Below are 27,653 nucleotides of genomic sequence, written 5' to 3' on the forward strand. Positions count from 1 at the left end.
TACCAAACTGTCTTCCAAAGTGGCTGTACCATTTTGCATCCTCATGGTGGTGTTAGTGTTTTGAATTTTCACCGTTTCAATAGATGTGTAGTAGTTTCTTGTTTTAATTACCTGATGACATATAATGTTGAGCATCTTTTCATATTTTTATTTGCCATCTGTATATCTTCTTTTGTGAGGTGTCTGTTCATGTCTTTTGCCCATTTTTAATTGGGTTGTTTGTTTGCTTGTTGTTGACTGTTAAGAGCTCTTTGTATATTTTGGATAACAGTCCTCTATCAGATGTATCTTTTGTACATATTTTCTCCCAGTCTAAGTCACTACTTTTTATGTTATATATTTTATTATTTCAATGATTATAATTTTCCTTTAATCTTCTTTTCTCTTAGACTTCTGAGAACCCTGATTTTGTTTATTTTACACTAAATTCAAAGCAAAACATTTAACCAAAAACAACAAAAAACAACAAATGTGTGTAAAGCTGTGTGATAAATAAAATGCAAATTCATTTTTTTAAAAAAGCAATAACTACCTTTTGAATGGCAGAAAACAAAATAAATTTTGGTTGAACAAGTGACACATACTATGCTTCCTTCACAAGCTCTTTGAAACACAAGTTGCTTTATTTGCTGTGTTTTCCAGCAATCTAATAAAAGCTTATCACCTTAAACAACAAAACTTTATTTAAATCATTTTGGATGGATATTTTATAAAATAGGTTAGTGTTTTACCTACCTACTTAAACAGCAAATATTGAACATAATTGAACCTCTTCATTTTGACTTTGAATCATAAGAGAATAGTGCATTCAAAAAACAAGAACAAGATGTTATGAAAAAGGAACAATCAGGGGCCCGCCTGGTAGCGTAGTGGTTAAGTTCTTGTGTTCTGCTTCGGAGGCCCATGGTTCGCAGATTCGGATCCCAGGTGTGGACCTATGTACTGCTTATCAAGCCATGCTGTGCAGGCATTCCACATATAAAGTAGAGGAAGATGGGCACGGATATTAGCCCAGGGCCAATCTTTCTCAGCAAAAAGAGGAGGATTGGCAATAGATGTCAGCTCAGGGTTAGTTTTCCTCACCAAAAAAAAAAAAAAAGAAGGAGAACAATCAGACAATAAGAACAAACTCTTGGAAATTAAAAATATTATAGTCTAACTAAATTCTGTAGAATGGTTCAAAGACAAAGTAGAGGAAATTGCCCAAAAAGTAGAAAAAAGAGACAAAGAAATGGGACACTATAAGAAAAAAAAGAATCTTAAAAGATTAATCTAGGATATCCCCCATTCAATTAATAGAAGTTCTTAAAAATAAACTGAAGAAAGCATAAGAGAGTAATTTGTCAAAGAAATAATAAAAGAAATTTTCCAAGAAGGGAAGCACGGGCATGTCCAGCTTGACAACGGCCAGCATATGAATGGAAAAAGCCTCATACCAAGGAAGTTGTCTAATTCAAAACACTAGAGTTAAAAATAAGATCCTAAAAGCTTCCCGAGAAGAAAAGACACATTACATACAAAGGAATAAGAATGGCAGTGTTATGCCCTTTAAAACTGTCCAGTTTAAAGTAGAATAAAGACACTTTGAGAACCAGCCCTGATGGGCTAGCAGTTAAAGTTCGGCGTGCTCCAATTCGGCAGCCTGGGTTCCGTTGCTGGGCATGGAACCACACCACTTGTCTGTCAGTAGCCATGCTGTGGTGGTAGGTCACAAAGAAGAACTAGAAAGACCTACAACCAGAGTATACAACTATGTACTGGGGCTTTGGGGAGGGGAAAAAAAAGAGAGAGAGGAAGATTGACAATAGATGTTAGCTCAGGGTGAATCTTTCCCAGCAAAAAAAAAGAGAAAAAAAAGAAAAGAAAAACACTTTCAGGCATGCAAATTCTCAACCACATTTATCTCTGTGTACCTTTACTCAAGAGGATGTGAGCTACGAAACCAAGCAAGTAACCAGTAAAGGAGAGGACTCCATTTCTAGGGGATCTAATGCCGGAAAATTTAAAAGGGAAATCCCCGGATGAGCACCTATGGCAGACCTAAGAGGCAGCAATCTAGAGTGGAGAGGGAGGGTGGAGGCTTCAGGGAAGCCATGGGGGAGTGGGGTGTAACTGACACATTATGTGACGTATTTCATGGTGTGGAAAGTGGTATGAGGGACATTTAGATGTGTGTTGGTGTTTGAAAATTGGCTGTAGGTATACAGAAAAGTAACCAAATTTTTAAAATGAGGCAATTTTTCATTCCTAGAAAAATAATTTTGTACAGAAATGGAAATGTAACAATAGTACTTTTTGACTCAGCAGTGAATGTTATTTACATGGTCATAATAATGTAATCACTGAAGATTGATATAACTGTAAGGGGAGGGGTGGGTGAGAAGTGTGTAAGACAGCTTAATTCTCATCTACCTTAACGGCAAGTGAATAGTTAGTGTCTAATACTCACATATCGTGAAACAGTGATATATTTAGAAACATGGAGGTAAATAGAAGAAACTGCTAACATAATTAAGGTTGTTCCCTCCAGGGAGAGATAGGGAGGTGGGGTAGTGAAGTGGGGTAGAAGACTACTTTTTAAAAAATTTATAGTACTATTTTATTCAGCCTTAAAAAGGAAAAAAACTTTGACACATACTATGACATGGATGAACCTTGATGACATTATGCTAAGTGAAATAAGCCAGACACAAAAGGACAAATATCGCATGATTCCACTTATATGAGGTACCTAGAATAGGCAAATTCTTAGAGACAGAAAGTAGAATGGTGGTTCAGAGATTAGGGTGATGGAGTTGGGGAGTTATTGTTTAGTGAATATAGAGTTTCAGTTGGGGAAGATAAAAAAGTTCTGAAGATGCATGGTAGTGATGGTTGCATAATGATTTATATGTACTTAGTGCCACTAAACTGTACACTTAAAAATGGTTAAAATGGTAAATTTTATGCTATATGTATTTTTTCACAATAAAAAAGAAACTTAAAAAGAAAAAATTTATAGTACTATTTGATTTTTAAATAACTGTATGTATGTTTTAATTTTATTACATTAATTTTTAGAAAGCTTTGGATGAATGCCTGAAAAGTTTTTATATGTGTCATGAGCATGAATGTCTGTGCATGCATACATTCTATGACATAATTTGGGCCACTCAGGGGTCTTTTTAGCTTTTATCCAGTTCTTACCTGTGTTCTCCTTAGATAAAGATGTTAGGTAAGTTGTTTTCAAATAAAGGAAGTATTATTGAAAGTGTTTACTGTATATACCTGAATGAATATATTTCAGGGGAATTTGAGATCCCAGATAACTAAATATAGCACAAGAACACTGTGGATAAATGTACAAATTCATCCAGTTTGAATAAGGACATTTTTATGCAGGAATGTCCCTTTTATGGCCTCTGCTCCTCTCAGTGGATATTCTAAATGCTTGGCTGTGCAGTCACCCCTGGCTGGTTTATTGGAACTCATCTCAACGTTTGTGCAGGGACTGGGTGGGACTCTGAGTGGATTTAAGAGGTAGTAGCAGGTAAGTATCTGTGAAGTCAGAGCTGATTTCCGGCTCAAGAGTTTATCTTTATCGTCACTTTCCTTAACCTGGTCCAAATAGGAGTGTGTGTATTTGCTTCTTCGCGGTAATAAGCAATAAAATGCCAATTAGCTTGGCAGTAAGAAGTTAACTAGTAAAGTGCAATCCTAATTTAAATCATTGTGCCCTCAGTTTACAATCGAGAAGGCAGCTTTAGAAGAAAATAACAGTGGAAAACAACTTTATATATCCTTCGAGACCTCAAACTGCCTTCCAGCCTTTAAGTCAGGCTTCTTGGTTTTGACAGGTTACATTTACCTTCCAGGGTTTATTGCTATAAAAGGAATGTTATGTCTCATTGTCATCCCATCTAAATTTTCCTTTTTGTTCACAGTGCGAGATGAGGACAGAAGCACGACGAAAAAATCTTCTTATTTTGATTTTGCATTATTTAACACAAGAAGGGTATGTTACATTACAAATATTTACACAGATGATTTCTCTTTCTCTGACATACTTTTAAAAACAATTAATAGACTTTATTTTTTAGAGCAGTTTTATATTTACAGAAAAATTGAGCAGTAAGGACGGAGAGTTCCCATATACCGGCAACCCCCACCCTGCCCAGTCTCCCCTGTTATTAACATCTTACATTGGTGTGGTATGTTTGTTACACTTGATGAACCATTGTCGATATATTATTATTAGCCAAAGTCCATAGTTTACATCAGGGTTCACTCTTGTGTTATTCAGTTCTATGAGTTTTGACAAATGCATAATGTCATGTACCCACGTAGTAGTATCACACAGAATAGCTTCGCTGCCCTAAAAATCCCCTGTGCTCCACTTATCCCTGCCCCGCCCCCAGCAACCGAGACACATACTTGTACTGTCTCATTTACCTAGATATTTTCCACATTATGCATTTGAAGACTTTATCAACAAAGCTACCCAGTTCATGACATACTTGCCCTTTCCCATTCAGGCTTGAGGAAAGCGTAAGCCTTTCAAATGAGGTTCCCTGGATCCCACTGCTGGCTCTGTACACAGAGATAATGCTCTTACTCCTCAATTTTCTATCCCTCAAAGTAAAGGCATTGCATTTACCTGGAACCCCTATGCTCAACTCTCTTTTCTGTGCAATGCCCATTCTATAACTGGCAGAGGGAGGAATTTGGAAGTATTCGAGTTTGGCCAGCTATCTCATTTGGAAATGGCACATAGTAAATGTGATGAACTACATCATCTTTAACATAAAAACGTTTCTTGGTCCACTTACTCTGAGACACATTATCAGACACTTATCTTTTTGGTGTTGGGGATTTAAATTTTATTTAAATAGTAAACGACTCATCCTTTCCACATCACTGCCAGTCTCAGACCAGAAAAATGAGGGGTCCTCTCATAAGGTTAGCAGGCTGGCCAGTCGGTTGATGCTCAACTGCTAAATCTGTATCCACACGGTGGAGTGGAAGCGAGAGCCACAGCAGAGCAAAGCGGACTTTGGTCCTCTCTGTGCCTCTGTTTCCCCATCTGGAATATGAGAGTGTTCTTGAAATTGACGAGCCAGGCAGTGGGTTGTTCCTCACTGTTCACCACGTATCTATGGAAAGCAATGCCAAGGGCAGCATAGTGCCAAGTGTCTGCTCTGAGACAAGGGCTGGCCAGTTAGCATGGTAGGGAGGGCTTCCTGGATAAGAACATAGACTTGGGAGCCAGAGTGCCTTGGTTCAAATGCCCGCTCTACTCTTTGCCAACCAGTGACCTTGGGCAAGTTACTTATTCTCTTTGTTCCTCAGTTCCCTTGCCTGTAAAATCGAGTAATGAGAGATGGTATTTAAGTATCAGGTAGATGTTATTATTATGAGGATTAAATATGTGACACACTTAGAATAGTGTCTGACACAAAGTAAGCACGTATGAGCACTTGCTCTTTTTGCTATAGAGGTGGTGGGATTTGGATTTTATTCTTTTAATACCCAACCTCGTTCAGCAACGGACTTAAAGCAGCTGGAATGTGGGTTTGGCCCATTTTACTTTATCTTTTGATGAAATCTCAGCTCCATTCAAAGAAGCCTGAGTTAAAATACCTCAAAGCAGTGTTTTCTAAGTGTGTGGAACAGTGGTTCTGCAGAATGTTAATAGATGTTACTTTAAAGGACTTTTGTGATCAAGTAAGCTTGGCAAACATTGCGTTAAACTAAGTGAAACAGCTCCCATTATTTCAGGACTTCTCAGATTGTCTGATTTGCTAATGTGCAATGCGAATATCTGTGCAAAAGTCACAGTATTCAGGGTTTTGCAAACCAGTTTGATCCAGGAACGTTTTTTTCCTCAGGCCATCTTTAAAAACTAGTTTTCCATGGAACACTTTGAGAAATGCTGCCTTCATAGATTAACTGAGTCTTATAAAACGTGAACTCACCTTACAAGACACCAGCACTGTATTAGTATTAATAGATGCTCAATACACATTGAATAGCCACTGAGGAACTTACTAGCATGTAGACAGGTAGAATAATTAGAATAATTAGAAAGCAAGACACAGCCATTTACACAGGTAATTCTTGATTTTTATTGTAATGTATTTTGTATTCTGGAAACGGCATCAGAAAGGAGAGCTGTGAAAATAAAAAGACAAAGAAAAGTCAACATAGCTCTCCCTTCTCCTGCAGGTGCTATTATGGCCTAAAGAGTTTACCGTATATTTACAAAGCACGCATTTCCCCTTTCTGCCACGAGATGGCCCCTTAGGTCTCAAATCAATGAAAATTCTACTAGAGTTGATCATTTTCCTGAGACCTGCTGGGGAAGGGACTTATGAGTGGATTATCAAGATAGTAAGTGAACTATAGGTATTTTTAAGGACATATCACTGTTAGAAAAATAGACCTGCCTTTAACGAAATACTAAGAATTCAGCAAAGAAGATAGATTATTGTGAAATAAATAATACACTTTGAAATAAACAATCAGAGAAAGCTTTGTAGAGAAGGTGATGCTCTCTTGAAAGATGTGTAGAATGTGGGTAGACAGATGTGATGGACGAGGACATTCTAGGCAGGACCACAGCGAAAGAAGGGGCGTGGCGTGCTTGAAACAATTAGGGAAACAGAAAAAGCAGAGTTGAAATGCTTGAGGGAGAATTAGTAAGATCAGACAGTGGAGGGTCGTGGATGCTGGGTCTCGTAGGGCTACACGTGCATCTCTCGGGCCTGAGTGCTTGTTAACAGCCTCCCCATCTCTCCTACCGTGTCTTGCTTCATTACTGCTCACTCCTCTTCCCGAAGTCTTGTCCTGTCACTCTGTTGGTTAAGAACCTCTAGTGGCTCCTCCTGCCAACCCTATTAAGTTCAGACCTCATTCAAGCTCAAACAGTGTAATAGGAACACACAGAAGCAGTCTTTCTTGTTCCCCTGATCAATTAGTCTATGAAATATGGGCCCTGCCATCACCTATTCTTGTAATTTTTATTTAAGTGAAAACTCCGTGATCCTGGGAAGAGTTCAGAATATAATGGGATGTTAGTAAAGACTTGAGCAATCTATAGTGTGTGTTCCCATCTTCCATCTTTTTTTTTTTCCTTTACAAGTGCAGATATGTACATATACGTGTATTTAGTCATTAAAATTAAGTCATTTCTCTATCTTTGGAAAGATAGAGAAAATGTTAACAGTCATTATCTCTGAGTGGTGGAATTTTCTTTTGATTTATCTGTATTTTCTAGTTTTTTCTTAAGTGAGCATGTATTACTTCACACTAAACAAAAGTTATTAATAAAAAAATGGATTTAGTTTTTCTCTCTGTAGATGGGAATTAAGACGTAGTGTAGAAGCCTGATGAGCCGTCAATAAGTTTAGAGGCTGACTGACTACTGTTAATTGACATTTGCAAGCTCTTTAAAATTAGCAAGGTCCTTGGAAATAATCATGGCAACCTCTTTTAAGAAAGCTCAATCTTCCAACTGGCCTGAATCTGGGGCAGGGAAGAAAGCATAATACAAAAGAAAAATTTGTCCTTCTATCTCCCCAGATTGTAATCAAATGGAAAGAACTCCGACCTGCCGCAAGTGAGGTCCTTGGACGAGCCCCTGAAGTTGTATGCTAATCTGTGCTTATTTGCACATGTGCACATTTTTCAGGAGAGAGTTTTTGGTTTTAAAAAGAAGTTAAGAACTAAGATTAAGACCTGGAGAATCTTTCCACTTTCAGAGGACTGTGAGACAAGGCCTTTGCTTTTATTGCTAAGACCACTTAAGTAGGACAGTCTTTATGAAGAACAAGTTAAAAATGACAGCAAAGAGACCACAGTGAAGACACTACTTACTTACGGCGGCACCTAGTAGTGTAATGTGTGACTGATGAAAAAATTACTAGAAATAAAACATCCAATTAGATGATATCTTCTTATACTAAATTTTCTCGATGATGTTGATCAACATATTTTTGGAATTTCCTTCAGAGCTTATGACATATTCTTTTGAATTGCCTCAATGATGGTAAATCTTGCCTGTTGGGGTTGAATTTGGGTTTTATCAAATGTTACCTAAAATGACTACTGGTGAGTAACGAAGTAATCAATTTGGGCAAATACTCATTTTTGGCTAATAATGAGTGAAAGTAAATCACAAGATATTTTCTTAGTTGATTTATTTATTTGACTTTTAAGTATTTCCAAAAACATTTTGAACAAGCATGACATCATTGAAATAAGTATGTAGCTTCCAGAGGCAACTGCTTTGAAAGACAATATTTGGCTATATTTAATGTACGTGGGGCCCCTTACTCTATAGGCAAACCTCATATATTTTATTATTCATCTAATGTACTATTTAATATAAACTTACACTTTGTATTGAGTCTCTTTGGATTTTTAATGCCTGTTAGCTTTTATTCTTTTTACCCAGAGTTAATTTTTTTGTTTTTTCTTTTGTGAAATGGCCAGATACATTGATACAGCCAACGCTTTGGAGCAAGAAACTAAATTGGGCTTACGACGCTTTGAAGTCTGTGACAACGTTGATCTTGAAACTATTTTGATGGAATATGAGAGCTATTACTTTGTAAAATTTCAGAAATACCCCAAAATTGTCAAAAAGGCATCAGACCCAGGTATGTGGCTATTTTCTAGAAATTAGGCTTTATCTCGTCTTTAAGATTAGTGTTTCTTCCTCATTTTATTCCAAGATAGATAGTGCCCCCAACCCTGCACTTAAAGAGTAGACCATAAAGATTGTTTAACTTCTCTTGGATCCAGTGCAGACAATTTAAACATGATTGTCTGGACATTGACATCCCATTAGTCGTGTTGGCATTCATTTGAGGAACGTATGTTTTAAGGCAATGAAAGCAAAACTGCAGTGTATCACAGGTACTTCTTAGAAAACCGACATTACTTTCATTTCTTTAGAGGTGGAAAGAGCTGTTGGAAGAGGATAAATGACAGAAGACTTTTTTCTTGTTAGGAAGATCTATTATCTATCTTGAAAATAACATGAAAATGAGTATTGGTGAAGCTAATAGCTCATGTATAGATAATGAAATGCTTTTGAAAGCCATCAATCCAGATAATGATCAATATAATGCAAAGACCCAGTATAGGTTAGCAGTCAAGGAGGCTGGCTGGAGGAAAGATCTAAAGTGAGGGCCCTATGTTTTGTAGTAACATTGACTTAGAAGTCTGTAAGTAGGGGAAGTAATTATAAACCAAGGGAGATCATTGTCCTGTTTACAAGGCACTTGTTAAGCCACAGACTTTAACATTTCATGTGGGGACCAGGAAACCAAGAGGAACGTCAATTGAAAATAGCTACGGCCGAATCTCAGAGCTGGAAGGGGTCTGAGAAAGAAATATTTTATCTGAGCTCCCTACCAATGCAGGGTTCAGAGCTTGGCATCTTTGGCTGGTTGTTGGATCCAGGTCTTGGCAGAGAAAGTACTGAATCACTGGGCCACCAGGACTATTATTGACACGATCTGATTTCTAGATTACAAGTTCTGGTCTAGCTTGGAACCACATTCTCCTGGGATATTGGATACAGTGTCTTTATTTTAAGGTAAACTGGCAGAGTATGACTGATAAGTGTTCTCTGCCAGACTCGTGCAATCATCCTGGTGTCCCATGGATCATAGCAAAATGGTGTCAAGTTCATGAAAACTTAATGATACGGTAACTATAAAGTTAGTCCACACTAGAGTTGCCACTAGGTCTGTGGTCTCCAATATGTTCAATATCTGAGGCCTTTGGGGCCTTGCAGGACATTTGGTCCTACATTTGATCCATGCCAAAGGTCCTTGATATTTGGTCATATTTGGTCCTGTCCAAAATGTCCATAGAGACATTGGGTCCAAGCCAAAAAGTCCTTGATATTTGCAGGACCATTTGGTCCTGTCCAAAACGTCCATAAGACATTTGGTCCATGCTAAAAGGTTCTTGATATTTGGTCCTTTCTAAAACCATTTGGCATGGATCAAATATGCTCATGGACATTTTGGACAGGACCAAATGTCTGCTAATCAAAAAATCACTTCCTCTTAAAAATTAAATTCTTTCCTTTTCTCTCAATATTTGTTTTGCCACAGCAGAAAATAATTTACCACAAAGAAGTGGAGGAAAGACCAGAAGGTAAAGTGAATGGTAATTCAACTTGACCAATTCAACTCTAGGAGTTTATGGGATCCCTTTCCAGAAGATTCTCCAGTGCGGCTCCATGACTGTCTACCAGCAATACCAGACTGTGGTCACGTGACCTTGGTGGGCCCAGTCGTGGGTTCCCCTTGTATTACAGATGGGCCAATGTCTGTCAATTCTCCTGGTTTTACCATAAATAATTTCACCCACTGATACTCTCTCTTTCTAGGCTATGTGCAATGAAAAGTATGGACTTCAGAGTAAAAGACCCAGGTTTGATTCCTGGTTCTGCTACTTACAAGCTTGGAACAAATTTCTGACACATAGTGAGTTCCCAGCACATAGTGAGCACCCAAGAAATATTATGTTCCCTTTTTGGTTTTTTTTTTTTTTTTTTTTTTGTGAGGAAGTTCAGCCCTGAGCTAACATCTGCCAATCCTCCTCTCTTTTGCTGAGGAAGACTGGCCCTGGGCTAACATCCGTGCCCATCTTCCTCCACTTTATATGGGACGCCGCCACAGCATGGCTTGCCAAGCAGTGCGTCGGTGCGCAGCCGGGATCCGAACTGGCAAACCCTGGGCTGCTGCAGCGGAGCGCGCACTTAACCACTTGTGCCACCGGGCCGGCCCCTATTATGTTCCTTTTTTAAATGATACCTGTCATTTCTTTGTGTACTGCCAGATCACATGTGCCAACTGTCTGAGGATGATCAGGTCTTTCTTTTCTCATGCTCATCACATATTCCTTTCTCCAGCTTCTCAAATCCAAATCTCATTTGGGAATTGTAGCATCTGATTGGAGCCCCTCTGTCTTTTAACCATTCTGGGCAGACAGAAGCCCCCCTACTCTTGCCTCCGTGTCCTCCCCATTCCTCTCTTCCCCCTCTGAAACCACAGCCCTGTAGTCAGAGCCTGTTCAGAAAGGCCCAGAAATGCAAGAGTGCTGCTGCCGAGGTTGGCACAGCTCTGGGGCATCAAGCCTGTGGATTTTTGCTATTATAATAAAGCCTAAACCTCAGGGGAAGGTTAAGGTGGGGTTCCAGTAGGGGCCACACAACCATTCAGTCAGTGAAAAAATTTTTTAAAAATCTTAGGGGGCCGGCCCAGTGGTGTAGTGGTTGGGTTGGTGTGCTCTGCTTTGGTGGCCCGGGGTTCGTGGGTTCAGATCCCGGGTGCAGACCTACACAAAGCACATCAAGCCATGCTGTGGCAGGCATCCCACATATAAAGTAGAGGAAGATGGGTACAGATGTTAGCTCAGGGCCAATCTTGCTCAACAAAAAGAGGCAGATTGGCAACAGATGTTAGCTCAGGGCTAATCTTCCTCACCAAAAATAAAAAAGAAAATTAAAAAATCTTAGAATGTAACTGAAAGAAGAAAAATTAGATTGTGAGCATAAGCAACTCATTAGGTCCTCAAGATGTGTTGTGAATTCTATGGCCCTGGTAAGTCCCCTGCTCTTGTGACTACAGTCCCTTGTCTGCAGCATAAGAAGGAAGGGGCAAAGGCACCTCACCTTTTATAAGCAAAGCTGTTTGGAATCGTTTATAAAATAGTCCTGGAGCCCACACACGCTTCATGCTGCTACTCACAATAAGACTCTGCCTGAGGCTACCTTTGCTTTGTGCCATTCTTTAGGAACAGTTTTATTGTTTTGAACCAAGTATTATTCTTTTATTTGTAGTTTCCCTAAAACCAGTCAAACTCTGGTAATAAATGATAACTACTCATGAATAGAAACAGTGAGGGACATTTTAAGAGGCCAGCTTTGGAACGCATTTGGATTCTGATTATTTTTCAGCCACACACTCATGCCTAGAATTTCCTCAGCATTCCTCACCAGGTGGAGACATTCTGTGAGCGAAGGTCCTTGGAGTGCTTTGCTTCCCTTTGGGGATGGAGCATGGTGGCATGCTTGACAGCTTGGGGTTGCTTCCTCTCCTCTCTGAGGGATGTTTGCACATGGCAAGCATAAAGGTTGGATAGCAAGTGTTTGGAGTCAGGAAGGATAACTAGAAAGTAATGAATGGTGATTGTTTACAATTTTATACTCAACGGTAGTTGTTGAGATGAGAGGTTGTGTCATGAGACTGGCTATTAACAAATGAAAGTGCCTTTTCCTAATTCTTGCATCTCACATCAGAGAGCAAGCTCCCAGTTTACAGATTTGCAGATGACCCAAAGGAGGAAAGGTTATTTAATGTGATGGATGACAGAATTAAGATGCCAAAAGATCTTGACAATTTGGGAGATGGGCCCAAAATAACAAGATGAAATTTAATGAAATAAGGTTTTAGCTCTAACCAGATTCACACCACATAGCTCCCCCATTACAAAATCAGAGATTTAGAAATCTGAGTTAACTGCAGATGCAGTGTGAATCAACAGTGTGATGTGATTGCTAACGTGGTCTCGTGTCTCATCAATAGAAATAGTGCCCAAAAAGTAGAAGGTGACTCTATTGGTCAGAAGACAGTGGAAAAAGGGAAGGTGACCAGGATGAGGAAGAATCTGGGAGCCAGATAACCTTAGGAATGACGAGCAACTGGAGATGCTTATCTTGAGAACAGAAGGTTTGGCGGGGGGCGTGCTAGAACGCAACAACGGTCTTTACTCGCTAAAGGTGGATGGGACCTTCTTTGCAGAATTCCACAGGCACATCTAAGACTGGTGACTACAGTTAAAGCAGAGTGGATTTGGTTCCATATTAGGAAAAATTTTACAATCATTAGAGCCGATTGGAAATTAATTGCATTGCTTTGCACGTTAGTGCACTTATCTTTAGTCATGTTAAAGCAAATCTGTTTATTAGTTGCCTCCAATGGCAAATCAAAGTGGGAAAATAGAGTCCCAGTTCCCTGCCAGCCCTACAAGGACATTGAGGAAAATTTAACAGTATGTAACCTCACTTCATTTAAATCAATGCTGTTCATAAGGGTTTGCACTTATAAAATGCTTGGTATTCATTTTGTAGATATTTCACTTTTGTGCCAGCAAAAGGCCTGAGGGACAGACATTCTTATTCCTAGTTTACAGATGAAAAACAGATGCTCTGAGAAACTGTTAGTTGTCCACTCTTATGACACTCACCCCAGTGGGCTCAACACTGGGGTCACTACGTGCGGACATTGGTGGTATTGTTCACGTGAGTGGTCTTGCTGGCCAAATAGCTATGCATTTATATTAGACATGAACAACTTTTTCTTTCCCACAAAGAAATGGGGTTGAAATAGCAGCCAACCTCCTGCAAATGTAAGGACATGTAAGGACAAAAGAACTGAGAGAACCAAACAATTCATGATGCAGGAGTTCATGTTCTGCCCCAAAACAAGTCCTGCCTCTCTCTGGATGTCTCTCCTATCTAAAAATATTCCAATACTGAATTTTATGTCTACTTATGAGGATGTAGTGAGCACATTTATTCTACCTTTGTATTGACATATAACATATATACAGTCGAATGCATATATATTCTTGTAACCACCACCTCTTCCAGCCCACCAGCAGTCTCCCTTCCCAGTCAGTATACCCCATCTCCACCAGAGTTAGCTGCTATTCTGATTTCTGGCCCCATCAATTTGTTTTGCCTGAAAGTGAACAATATTTGATGAAAATTTATTTTGCAAATATGAATAATCTGTGACAACAGAGATGAGGTAAGGTTTGCTTTTCTTCCCCAAGCCCACTTTGATGTTGACCATACATGGCATGATGAGAGGTATTAAATAGGTATTAAATAGGCAGGTACACCTGGATTAAAACTCTGGACCAATCCCTAGTTTTTCTAATGTTTCTTAATTGGAGCAGGACTCCTTCCTCCCTCATACCTTCCCCCTGGTCTGAGAGCTGCTCTTTAAGGAAGGTGAGAAGAAGCAATGGAAGAATGCTTGTAAAGCAGTGCTTATTGGGAGCATAAAGCTATTTGCAGAAGGGCTGAAACCAGACGGTATGAAGGAGAAATGAACAGGGGGAGTTGGGGTTCTCGAGGAGGAGGTGGACCCTCTAGTGTGGTTTTGGAGGAACCCAGGAGGTAGACTGGAGGAAGTCAGGGCCAGGACGGACAGGGTGGGAGGATGGTGCAGACAGAAGGGCCCTATTGTGGTGCGTCTGCATATATTACCAGAACTTTAAGTGTGCTGCACAAGTTGTTTAGTTATCTCAAATTAAGTGGTTAGAATAATTTCCTCCACAGTCTTTGTTCCCTTCCCTAGGGTGATGAGCGACAGCTGTCAAAATCTTCCCAGGATCAGTCAGCAGAGACCTCGGTCCAGAACCTCAGTGGGGAAGCCAGGGGACACCAAACTACTCCATAAAGAGCATCCTAAGCAGGTTGGGACGGCTTTGCTTGGTGTTGGTAAAATCACAGGGGGCTGAGAAATAGCCCCAAGAACAAAGTCACATTTATTTATTTTTTGAGGACCTATGTTTTCAAATTGCTGTGTAATTTTGTTAAATTGTAGATATTCTTCCAGTATGCTGGATTAAAACCACTGGCAAATCCCTAGGCTTCCTTATGTTTCTTAATTTGAGCAGGAGGACCCCTTCCTCCCTGCAACCTTCCCCCTACTCTGAGTCCAGAGTGACAGGCCTCGAGGGGTGAGCCTGGGCCCAGGCAGAGCAGGAGCGCCTGGTGGCTGCAGAGCTTGATCCTTCCATTGGAGGTAACTCTAGGCGGCAGGTCTTCCTGTCCCAAAGCACATCCCTGGGTTCCTAAGAGTAGGCCAGGGGTAGTCTCCGGTGTGGCTGGGCCTCAGAGTCTAGTTGGGTTTCTCCAAAGCGCACATGGCTGATCCCCACCCGAGACCTCCACACTGGACTTTCTTGGAGAGGAGATGAGCAAGAGGCGAGAGCCTAGCAGGTGGGTGAAATTGATGGCTCGTGACTCAGGAGATCCAGGCCTAGAATCTCCTGATTTAGGACAAAACATCCAGGTTTCAAAGGAAAGAGAACCAATGGAAATCGTGAAGAAGGATAGAAAGAATGAATGTCAAAGATGTCTGTTAGAAAGGAATAATCACAAAACTCAACTGGTCAAAGGAATCTCTCACCCTCAAGGAGGTTGTATGGTTCTGGCCATTGCAGTCTGACTCAGGTGGAAGGGAGGTGAAAGTGAGGCAGGGTGAATCCCACAGGAGGCTGGTTGACTCTGCTCCCTTTCCAGACTCAGCCACCCCTGGCCCCAAACACCTTTGGTCACAGGAGAAAAGACAAGCCAGCGAATGGGGATGGGTTGAGGCACCACTGTTTCCTCATTGGAAAAGCTGCTCAGAGCCCATGGATTCCAGGGACAGCTCCTCCCACATGGTACAGGCAGATAGTTAATTCATCTTGCTGTGTCAGCACAGAAGTGGCCAAATTACGCATGGGGTTCCCCAGTTACAGAATTGATATCCACATTCGATTTGGGGTGATGGAATAGGCAGATAACGACTAGCATCTCTAAATTGCTTTCTGCAGCTGATTTCTCATTGTCTTCCTCTTTCTTCAGGAGGTTGTCAACACCCACATGGAGAGTGCTGACTTTGGCTTAAGTATATCAGGAATCAGCAAAGGCACTGGAGAAGAAAACGTCCGCCCACAGAAAGTAAGTGGAACTCAAACCTAACACTGAAAGGGGAGATTCCTTTTTCTTTTTAAAAATTAAAATTAAAAAATGTTATTTTTGTCAAACAGGAAAGTTAATATATATGATCAAAGGTTGTCTACAGGGTAACTTGGGAAGAGCACTGGATGAGGATTAGAACCCTGGGTTCTGGTCTGAATCTCTTTTCTGGATGAATGGACTTGAATGAACATCTCATCTCTAAGGAGCTGTTTCCCCATTTGTGAATTGAGGGGTTTGGAAGAGATGGCTTCTAACCTTCCTTTCAGCTTAAAATTCTGTGATTAAAATAATAAACATTGGCGTGACTGTTTTGCATTAATTAAGGAGTTGTGGCCTCATACTCATTCTTTTCTGCCACATTGGTGGAACTTGATTAAGGTAACCTTTCTCCTTGGAGGTATGGCTCCAGACTTAAATGTAATGTCATGTGAACCATGAAACGTCAATTGATATAGGGTTGATCTCATCCTTGATAGATATTCCTACCCCTTTCATAATGAACCTCATGTCCTCATTTGTAAATAATAGTTTCTCAAACAGAAAAGACCAGATTGGGTGGATGTAGGCAAAGGGTAGGTTAAAAAACGTCATTTGGAAATGAACAGCAGCATCAATACCACATTCTCTTGACTGTTACCTCCATGGTGGCACTTCTTTAAGAGTCTTCTTTCTTTCTTCGATCAAGTTCTCAAACTATAGGACTGCTGACTTACCGCTGGCCATCTCTTCTCAGGCAAACTAAACTCTGGGTGTTTGTGTTTGGAGGGGAACTGGGAGCATCTCCCTGGAAATCAAGGGGAGCTGCTGCATTGGCTTGAACTGACCCCCTTAAGAGCCTCATTTATATGGGTAATTGCTGGAGATGATACCATTCGAATCACTGCCTCCCCTGCAGAATTATTTCCCTGTTCACCTCCACTGCTTTCACCGTGTTTTCAGTCACTTTTGTGCCTAGCAATTTGTGGCATTAGTTTTTCTCATGAAAGTCTCCCATTGATATGAATGGATGTTTCTGATCAGGTCATAAGGAAGGGACTCTTTAACCCAGCACTTAACCTTTGGAAGAGTCTCACTGTAAATTCTCTTTCCAGTAGAATTGTCCTCAGGGTAAAATGTGGATGGTTTTCCCCCTAGCACTTCAAATGTTCATCAGCTGAATGAGGATGTACAGCCAGGGGCCCATCTCCACAATGGCTCTGTCATTGCCATGTTAGGGCACCTAGCTTCAGGGTTCCCAAGTCCCCCTGCAAATTTAGGAGGTGTGTTGTTTCTAAAGCTACCGGCTTTAGAGTCCTCCTGACTCGATTCAAACCCAGGCTCAGGCCTTTCCAGTTGTGTAGTCTTGGGCAAATTATTTAATCTCTCAAATCCTGATTTCTCTCCTCTGTAAAATGGAAATAATCATAGCACGCACTTTAAACATCATAACAGATGGAGAGCCTTTGTACTTAGTACAGCGCCTAACGTAGTAAACACGCAATAAAATGGTAAACTAGGCTACTATTATGTTACCTGTTTTTGCACCAATTCTTGCTTTTTCCTTCTGCCTCTAGGGGAGACAAGGTGGCACTGGAAGGAGTATGGGAGACAGAAATCTGGGTTTGAATCCTAGCCTTAAATCGCTTAGCTGTGTGGCCCTGGGCAGATCGCTTAAATTCTCTGGCCTTACTTCCATATCTATGAAACCACAATGCTAGTCCCAACCAGTAGAGGTGTTATAAGGATTGAAATAATCCTTGCAAAGAACTTTGCCCACTTGTTTTGTGCCAGGCTCTCTACTGAGCGGCGAATGTACGTGATAGTCAGTAAATAGGAACCATGGTTACTCTTGTGCCAGTGAGTTCTTCCTGCGTGTGGAGTGTTTTAAAAGGATGAGACAATATAGGGGAGGTAGACCTATAAGGAAGCAGAGGGTATGTGTCAGGAACTGAAAATGCCTGTGAATTTTTACTCAAATCAACTTCATTCTGAAGAATTTATTTACAACTTGTATTTTTTAGATGCTCCCACTTGAGGAAATCATCTTGTTTACTCTTAGCGCAGATTCTTTATAAAGCTTCGCTTTAAGTTTGCCCTACATACCAAGGTACATAAATGTGTCTTGATTTAATGAAGCTGAGCGATTAAGGATAGTCTTCCTTCATGTTTTAATGGCGTAAATAACCATTACTCCCTTTCAGGGCCAAATCGTTGACTTCCGAGGGCTGCTCACAGATGCTATCAAAGGAACAACCAGCGAACTCGGCTTGAACAGCTTTGACTGTAACCCAGACCCTTCGGTAAGTGGCTAAGATGTGACATTCATCTTGCAAACTGCCAAAATCTAGATGACTTTAGAAGTATAGTTTTGAGTCCAGAGAAATCTTGAGATCAAGTCGAAGGTCATAGCACCCTGCCACCACTGTGTCACCCAGACCTGTGCCTGTTTTTCTCCCTAAATTATGAAGCAATATTGTAATGTGAGGCTTTCTGTTCCCATCGTCAGGAACGACTGCTGAAACCTCTGAGTGCATTTATTGGCATGAACAGTGAGATGCGAGAATTGGCAGCCGTGGTGAGCCGGGTAAGATCTGATATTCAATTCACAAATTTACGGAGGCGGATTGGGGCTCCTGGAGCATTGCGGGCTGCTTCTTTTATTAATAACAATAAATATGATCATTTATTTATAAAGTGCCCCCACTTGCAAAGGCACTCATATTGTTTAGAGGCACAATAATGCATGATAAATAAATTATAGAATCATAAAATTACAATATAAAAAGCCCACCAGCTCACTATAGAGGCCAAGAAAACCAAAAGAGAAAAAGCCTTAGAAAGGAAGGGACAGGTGAAAGGTTTTAGAGCAGAGCCAAGAGTCAAGGAGAGCAAGGCTTTTAGAGAAGGAAGGAGCATCTGCATCTTGTTTAAACAGTCAAAGGCTAGAAATAGAGATGTCGGAAGTTGATGGTCTCGTAATTGGAAATTTCCATGAAAAACAAGATTAGTAGGAAAGATCTCACCATCCAGACTACTGATTTTTCAAGCTCAACTCCCAGGATCTAAAGGCAGTGAGTCTAATGGTTAACGACCCAGGCTCTGGAATTGGTTGACCTGGATTTGATTTCTAGATCCTCCTCTTTCTAGCTGTGTGACTTTGGGCAAGTTCCTTGTGAATACAATAGATTCCTGGGCTACTTTTCTGATATCCAGTGATCTCATATTTAATGAAAGACCAAAACCTAGGCAGGCTCAGAAAGATGTTTAAAATGATCCAAAAAACGCACAGCTACTCTGAGGTAAGTAAGGGTTCGCCAGCCTCTCTGCTCAGTTCAGCAGCTGTTTACTGCTCACATACTATGTGTAAGCATGTGCTGGGGCTGCAGACACAAAGGGGAACGAATCAGACACAGTCCCTGCCCACAAGAGTTTCTCGTCCCATGGGCAAGGTGCACTGTGAGAGCGTCAAGAAGGGATATTTTGTACCAAAAGGTAGGGAAAGTGTGAGGGAAGAAGATTCACTGGAAATAGCCACATGAAAAAGAGTAGAAGAGGGAGGGTGGAGGTGTTCTGGGCAAATGTACATACCTGTGAAATTGTGTAGCTTGTGCAGGGTTTCTGGTGAGCCCAGTAAGATACGAGGAGTGGTGGGAAATGGGGCTGGAGAGAGAGGCCAGGGTTACAGAGCAAGGGTGCTGTGAACAGGACCCAGGGCTGGGAACCAGCCTGTAGGAGATGGGGAATCTTTGAGAGGTGTCCGTCAGGAGAATGGGATGATCAAATGTACTTTTAGACAGCTTGTTGTAATGACAGTGTGGGTGGATGAGAATCTAAGAAATGGAGATAGGCAGAACAGCTCTGGAGTTATTACCAGTGAGAGACGCTGAGAGACTGAGCCAGGCTGTGGTCATTGGGATGCATAAGAGAGCAGAGAAAAATATTTTTTATACCCACAAAAATCAATAGTCTCATTACTGTTTTTGCAGAAGGATAACATGACTAGTGATGATAGAGTTGTAGAGTAGAAGTGGCCTGAAATGATTACATCTGGAATCCTTTCTACAGTACCATGGGATGTAGTCATGCAACCTCTGCTTGAATGCTTACAGTGATGGAGAGCTCACCACCTTATGAGGCAGTCCTGTTGTGTTCTGATTGATAAATTTTGATTGATATAAGGAGGAACTATCTATTGGGAAATTAAACACTCCCATGTGGAACTCAATGTCAACTCTAGAAGAGGGCAAGAAATCCTGCTATTATCTGTGGATGCTTTGAATTCCAAGGTAGAAGAATCCCCATGGTGTGCAAAGCTTTCCCTAAGAAAGTGTGGTAATAAGAATGTGAGTGGCTGGTGGGCCAGCATGCAGATCCATCCATCCAGAGGGTGGGTTCTCCCAAGATTTTGGAAGGCTGAGTCCTTTCTGTTGTCCCATCCAGGAATGGACCATGCATATTATGCACAGCCAAAATCACTTGTATAAATAGTTTCTCTAAAGTCATTACCTGTGCTGGAGGGAACTGGGAGGATGGGGGCAGGAGTGGGAGCATAACATCTCACCAGCATTTTAAAAATATATTTTTATAATTTTGTACCATGTGCATGTATTACTTATTTAAAAATTAAATAAATATACAAATATTTTCCAGATTGTTCTCTAGTCACTCAGAATGACTTTGGAAAGGAGGCTTTCTTTTTCTTTCTTTCTTTTTTTTTTTTTTGATGTAGCACTCTAGATATTCAGTTTGCCCAAAACAACTCCTACTGAGAAAGGCCCCTGAGTGACTGTTCTGAGGCGTCTTGTGAAATTGAAATTTGGAAATGGTAAATTAGTTATCAGTAAAAGCTACCTTAATTGATTATCCTGGATGGTTGCTACAGGGCTCTACTATGAGACAGGAAAACTGCACTTTTGCTTGGTTCTTGGCTTCCTTGAATTTTGTAGAAGCAATTGTTCCTGATGGAAGTAGGGAGCGATCACTAGGGAAAAAGAGAAATTGGTTTCAGAGGAGCATTATCTCTTTTATGCATCAAATTAAGAAAGTGTTTGTGAGACCAAGGAGCAAGAGAGAGGCCAGGCACCAGCTAGGAACCATGTTTCACAGTAAAAGCTAATGTAATTTGAAGGCATATTCTGTAGCTTCTTTGATTACGGTCGTAAATCAGTATGATCTGCTATTGACTGAAGACAGGTACAGTCCATTGTTAGGAGATTTTTTTTTCCCCCTAAAAGTACGATATTATATCATCAATATCTTCTTCAGGGAAAAATCACTGAATATTTTCATGGCATCCCTTTACTGAACTAGCCCAAAATTACAATGTGTATATATACATATATCTAATAGGAAAAGTTTTATCACCAGCACTTTATGTCCTATTGTAAGTCAAATATTCTGCGGCTCCTGTGTTTATTACAGCTGTGGAGGAAAACATTAGTTTTAACAAAATGATCAAATGTGCATTGCAGGACATTTATCTCCATAATCCAAACATAAAGTGGAATGACATTATTGGACTCGATGCAGCCAAGCAGTTAGTCAAAGAAGCTGTTGTGTATCCTATAAGGGTAAGGATGGGAAGCCTCTTGGGGCTTATTTCTGTTCTTTATCTATTGGACAAGCCGTATGTCATGTATCCATCAGGAAGAGAAGGACAGGATGATTTTCTGTCCACAAGTTAACTTTTTATCTGTGTCACAGTACTTTGTCAACAGTGGAGTACCAAGGCCAATCCATCCTAGGCAGTTTGAAATCATGCTACATATTGGTTCAAGGCAGGTGTCTGCTCTAAGTGATAATTTAAGATCTAGACTCTGTTGTATATATGATTTGTCAGTTACTATAGATTGGTTCAAATAAGCCTGCCTCTCTAAAAATATACTTATTACACTAGAAATACCTCCCATAGGAGAGGGCTTTTTACTTTGTTTCCTCAGTAGCCCCATCAACTGGGGCTTTGCTTTTGGCTGGTTGTAAAGGCTAGACAGCCCCTTCCAGGGCACTGGACAACAGAGCCAGTATGTTGTGCTCATTGCTTGTTCCTGACAAGTTTTGTGCAGAGTGGCTCCCTAAACAGAAATAAAAATAGAAAAACAAGACTCTCCGTGTTTGGTTTACAAATGTGATGATGAGAAGGTCAGTGTATCACATAGCTTTTGCTGTATAACAGACCACCCCAAAACTTAGCGCCTTAAAACAATCATTTATTTGTTTGCAATTCTGTGGATAGGCAGTTTGGGCTGGGCTCAGCTGGGCTACCTCGTCTCTTTTTCCACTTGATATTGGCTGGGCTCACTCACGTGTCTGGGGCATCAGCCACGTGATTTGAAAAGATGGAGAGACTGGGAACACTGGGATAAACAGGACAGCTGAGGTCTCTCTCCATGTGCCTCTCATCCTCCAGTGTGCAAGCTGAGTCTTATTCACATGGTGACAGAGAGTTCTCAGACAGAACCAAGAAAGGGCAGGTCCCAATCCATGAGCATTTCCCACGTCTCTTCTTCTTCTTCTTTTTTTTTTTTTTGAGGAAGATTGGCCTTGCGCTAACATCTGTTGCCAATCTTCTTCTTTTTTTCTTTTTTCTCCCCAAAGCCCCAGTACATAGTTGTGTATCATAGTGGTAGAGTTGTAGCTCTACTTTGTGGGACGCCGCCTCAGCATGACTTGATGAGCAGTGAGTAGGTCTGTGCCCAGGATCCAAACTGGAGAACCCCAGACTGCCGAAGTGGAAGGCACGAACTTAACCACTCCGCCACCGGGCTGGGCCCCCATGTCTCTTCTTGTATTCCTTATATTTGCTAGTCTTGTATTTTCAAGTCTCTTATATTGCTAATGTCCCATTGGCTGAAGTCACAAGGCCAAGCCCAGATTCAAGTGGTGAAGAAATATACTCTGCCACTTGGTGAAAGGAGCTGCAAATAATTTGTGGCCATTTTCTGTAATCTCCCTCAGTCAGGATTACAAGTTTATTTTGTTGAATAGCCTACTTATTCTTACCACTGAGCCCACGCAGCCCCTGATTTTTGGGTGCTGCTATTCTAATGAGACAAAATCAATAAATTTGAATTGCCTTTTCGCCTCTTTCTTACTGTGTTCAGACATGGGGGTAAGAAATATACTGGTGTTCAGAATTAGCAGAAGTTTATTCACCACTTCCTTTGAGCGGCTCTATAGTTCAAGACTTCTAGAAAGGATAGAACATCTCACTGAAACTCTCTGGATGTGTTATCTCCATGGTATTATAAGTCCCGTATGTGATGGCATCGAGATTTTTGACATTAACATCAGCAAGAAACTAATAGCTAGTTACAATTTTACTATTATTTTTCCTTCTCCCTTGTTCTCTACCAACCCTACCCACTCTCCAGATTGTTTGAATTTGACCTAATGGGAGAGACTCATTGAAGTCCACGTATGTCCTGTTGGAGTCAGAGTCTCACAATGGGAACTGAATGTTCCCAGCTTCTAAACCAGGCTTCCCCATAGCTTTGCGCTTTATTCGCATACACTTTCATTTGTTGGTTCCAGTGTTTCTCTTAAAGTTCGTACCTGTTTTACAACATTCAATTGCCAAATGCTCTGCATATAGAAGTCTGGGAGAAATAATGTCACGCATGTAAGAAATAACTACTGTAATGGAGAGGAAAACTACTTACATATGCCTTTCTTTTCCTTAAAAAATTGCTCTTTTAAAAAGCCACAAAAATCAAGCCATACATTCCTACCAAGTGTGACAGTAAAACTGGGGTAAATAAGATATATATAGAAGCAGCTGGCCTTTAAAAGAGGAAGACCTGACTCTTAGAGTTGTGCTGTTTCACCCTAGCTTCACTGGCTGGCCTGTGCTAAGGGTGTGCAGGCTGACATACTGACACCAAACCTCATCGTTGTTGCTTGTTCCCATAGTACCCACAGCTGTTTACAGGAATTCTCTCCCCCTGGAAAGGACTGCTGCTCTACGGCCCTCCAGGTAAACCAATCTTTCGGTTTGGTCTTGGTATTAAGCGTGCATGCAGAGGATGAGCTGCCCGCTCTGTCCTCACTTCTGGACGGGGGCAATGAGAGCTGAGTTGCCACCTCCTTTTTCACTTGTGAGACTGACTTCTGTCTGTACGCAGAGGAATGGAATTCAAGTGCTGCTTACATTTATCCACCTGTGTCTCTAGGTACAGGAAAGACTTTACTGGCCAAAGCTGTGGCCACGGAATGCAAAACAACCTTCTTCAATATTTCTGCATCTACCATTGTCAGCAAATGGAGAGGGGATTCAGAAAAACTTGTTCGGGTAGGAATTCTTGATTTGGATTTTTAAGAATAAGTTCCAGCAGAATACAGTGGTAGAAAATGATGTTAGAGCTTAATTGTTTTTAAGTGATTTATATGTTAGAATTCATCCTGGATCTTGATTACCAAAAGCCCAGGAGATGGATTGACTATTGTAGGTGGATACTAATCATGCCCCATCAGCAAAACATGAGCTCCCTTCCTTTGGGATTTTGACCCTTTTTTGATTCATTCAACTTAGGAATGGAAACTGGAAAAAAAATTGTCTCTGTAGTGGCCTATTTTTTCCTTCATTCAAGAAGCATTTATTATTAAGCATGTGCAGTATATTCAGTTAATATTTATTGAGAGACTACTGCTATATCCTAGTCCCTATAACTAGATACTGTAAGGAAGAATCTAGAAACTAAAACTTCATTATTCTTTCAGGGCTCTGAGCAACTTTCCTCCAGATTGCCCACGGCCTGTAGGGCTTTTTTTTTTCTTTCCTTAAGAGATTGTTTCCAGCTTTACAATATCTCATTCATAGTCTATGGTATATTTTATATTATAAAATTTACTATATCTTCCAGTCACCTAATGAGAACACCTGTTTATGATCTATGCCTCAATGTAAGATAGGGAGTCCTTCTTAGAAATCCTGTTAAACTATCACACTCTGTGGAATGACTGATAAGTAATCAGTGAATGTAAATACTATATAGTTTCTGAAAAGAAATTACTCAAAAATATTATGCTTAAAATACATTCCCTTGGATGACTCATTTTCAAAATATTATGGCTTATTTGGAAGGCATAATAGAATATTTTTAAAGGATTGATTTATCTAAAATAAACTATGACTTACTACTTTGATGTTGTTCTCAAGTTGTTTCAAATGTGGATGTTTTTATAAATTCTTATCACCCCTTCAAGATTGCAATTCGTGGAAATTTATGTTGACATCTTCTATTTCTTTGTTCTTCACCTTGAGTCTTACTCAGTGCCAGGTCCAAAGATAGGGCTTGAATTTAGCTGCTCCTAAATTTGTGGGTTCCGTGTGATTCTAGTTAGCTGGATTTTAATAAGCTGAAATCCATATCCAACTAACTAGAATCCTTATCAGCCTGAAGTCTTTTTTTTTTTTTTAACATTCCGTTTCTGTGTGCTAAAAACAATAAAACTTTTACAGGATGCCCCCAGAATCATTTTATGGTCATATCCTATCATGACAAGTGATGTTTAGAACTATGAACACAAGACAAGATACTGCAAGGTGCTTAAAGATTATATTATATTCCTTGGACAGGACTTACACAGAAGAACAAATTTAGACATTTTATGAATATTCTTAACAAACATTGAAACTCAATGGACTTCTTGTTTAATGTTGAATAACCAGAAAAGTCATTTAACAAGAACTCTTCATTCTGGGTGAGCCTTTTATTGAACTGAAGTTTTCCTCTGCTTCAGTATTATTTTGTTAGAATTCTAAGAGTGAGGAAATGATTCCTCCCCCAATCTCTCCCCTTCCTTTAATGTATATTTAAAAAGTAACTAGTCTTTTTGAAAAAAAAATAGTACAAAGGGTATATAGACCCCTGATCCCTCTCCCCAGAGGCAACTACTACAGTTGCTGGTGCAGCCTTCCAGAACATTTATCTATATCTACGTTAACACTAGCCAGCCCTGGTGCTCTAGTGGTTAAGATTCGGTGCTCTCACTGCTGGCCTGGGTTCGTTTCCTGTCTATTGGTTGTCACACTGTGGTGGTTGCTGTGATGCTGAAAGCTATACCACTGGTATTTCAACTACCAGCAAGGTCACCCAGCTTTCAGAGGAGTTTCTGACTTCTGTTCTGACTAAGACAGACTAGGAAGAAGGACCTGGCCACGTAATACTGAAAAACTGGCCTAGAAAACCCTATGAATAGCAGGGGGGCATTGTCTGGTATAGCGCTGGAAAGATGAGACGATGGCTCAAAAAGACCTGGCAGGCCTCCCGTCTGCTCTACACAGAGTCACTAGGAGTCAGAATCCACTGCGGGCCCTAACAACAAAAACATTAATATTAACAACTGAATCTGTATCTCCCTTTCTTTTTAAACACAAGTAGGAACATACAACACATACCCTTCTGTACCTTGTGTTTTTTCACACTTCACAATATAACTTGGATATTGTTCCACACAATTATAGATAGACAGGGCATGTTTTTTTAATATGTCTGCATAACATTTCATTGCATGGGTGTGTCCCAAAACATATTTAATCAGTATTTTCTTAATGGACATTTAGGTCGTTTCCAGTGTCTTGCTATTATGAACAAAGCTACAGTGAACAGTCTTACCATACGCATGTCTTGGCATAATATTACTGTAGGGCAATTTCTTTGAAGTAGACTTGCTGGGTCAGAGGGAATGAATATCACTGATTGCCAAATTGGCTGCCAACAAGGTTGCACCACCTTACACCTCTTCAATGGTGTGTGTGTTTGCTTCCCCACACCCTGGCCAACGCTGTATAGTACCCCAACCTCAAAATCTTTGCCAATCTGATAGTGAAAGTAATATGTCAGTGCTCAAATATGCATTTCTTTAATTCTGATTGAACTTGAGCATCTTTTTACAGGTTTAGAAGATACTTATATTTCTTTTTTTCTGTGAAATGCATTTTTATTTTGGACGTTTACAAAAATAATTCAAGAGGAAAACAGCCTCTGCTAACCTTGAAGGATCTCCTCTTCTATTCTTTCAGAAATTACTTTATTTTCTCTTTATTTTCTAAGCTCTTGGTAAGATCCTCACCTGGAAAATCTTGGTCAGGCTATGAAGCTCCTTACTGGGAAGCTTTCAGATAAAAGAAAACCCTTCAGGACCTTCCCCTAAATCAGAGAAGCTTTCCATTTGTTTCTCTTCCTGTTCCAATTAAAGAGTTATTTATAGGGAACTCTTGGGTTATATTCCTCCCTCCCATCCTAATGTTCTTGCCTCTTAGGAGTTGATGCTATTGAATAGTTGAGTGGTCTCTTTAGCAAATGCACACACCTGTTGGTGCTTACACCTTTCAACACCCACCCCACCCCAACTGTATGATTTAACTTCCTCCAAGTACTTTTGAAAATTTTAGACTAATGCTTCCAGAGCACTTACCCAGGATTCTATATATTCTCTGGCAGTGGAAAGAGCAGTGGCGTGGTCTACATGGAGACATAGGCTCCTGATGTGGTTCTTCTTCCAACTGGATGTTTAGTCTTCTTCTGCCCCTTGGTCTCTCTGTACCTTAGGGAGCTCCTTAAAAAAGTGTGTGGTTCTAATGAAGAGTTCTCACATTCCATTTTTCATTGGGTAGATTGCTGCTGTTGTAATCATCCTTAATATCAGGTATATTTGGCCTTTTCTTTTTGTGACAAGGAAAACAAGTTACTTGCTTCTAATGAGGTGATCTCTATTGTGTCTAAAAGGCATTTGTGATGAGTGTCTCAGCATTGACACTGTTGTCTCAGTTCATTAGGCTGAGCCAATTGTCTTAGCCGAATGAAATAGGATCCTGTAAAGGGAAATACTTGAGCGTGAGCGTGGATGCACCACACACACGAGCAGTGGTGAAGGTGGACTTCCCACTTAGTGACAGGGAGGCGTATAAGCA

General features: G+C 40.5%; 1 protein-coding gene across 5 annotated transcripts in view; it reads left to right on the forward strand.

Annotated features, from left to right (window-relative positions):
• Window positions 1–27,653, forward strand: part of KATNAL2 (katanin catalytic subunit A1 like 2) — a 77,956-nt gene that overhangs the window by 29,408 nt on the left and 20,895 nt on the right. For 4 of the 5 annotated variants that reach the window (XM_058557057.1, XM_058557059.1, XM_058557060.1 and 1 more), the window contains exons 2-11: window positions 3,924–3,994; window positions 8,473–8,639; window positions 10,110–10,152; window positions 14,370–14,487; window positions 15,647–15,742; window positions 17,944–18,042; window positions 18,249–18,326; window positions 21,214–21,312; window positions 23,651–23,714; window positions 23,911–24,029. In XM_058557057.1, the coding sequence (XP_058413040.1) occupies window positions 3,924–3,994; window positions 8,473–8,639; window positions 10,110–10,152; window positions 14,370–14,487; window positions 15,647–15,742; window positions 17,944–18,042; window positions 18,249–18,326; window positions 21,214–21,312; window positions 23,651–23,714; window positions 23,911–24,029 (954 nt within the window). The remainder of the gene's footprint in view (window positions 1–3,923; window positions 3,995–8,472; window positions 8,640–10,109; window positions 10,153–14,369; window positions 14,488–15,646; window positions 15,743–17,943; window positions 18,043–18,248; window positions 18,327–21,213; window positions 21,313–23,650; window positions 23,715–23,910; window positions 24,030–27,653) is intronic. The other variant, XM_058557058.1, reaches the window with a different exon arrangement.

Source organism: Diceros bicornis, chromosome 16 (genome assembly GCF_020826845.1).
Source record: "Diceros bicornis minor isolate mBicDic1 chromosome 16, mDicBic1.mat.cur, whole genome shotgun sequence".
Classification (NCBI taxonomy): Eukaryota; Metazoa; Chordata; class Mammalia; order Perissodactyla; family Rhinocerotidae; genus Diceros; species Diceros bicornis.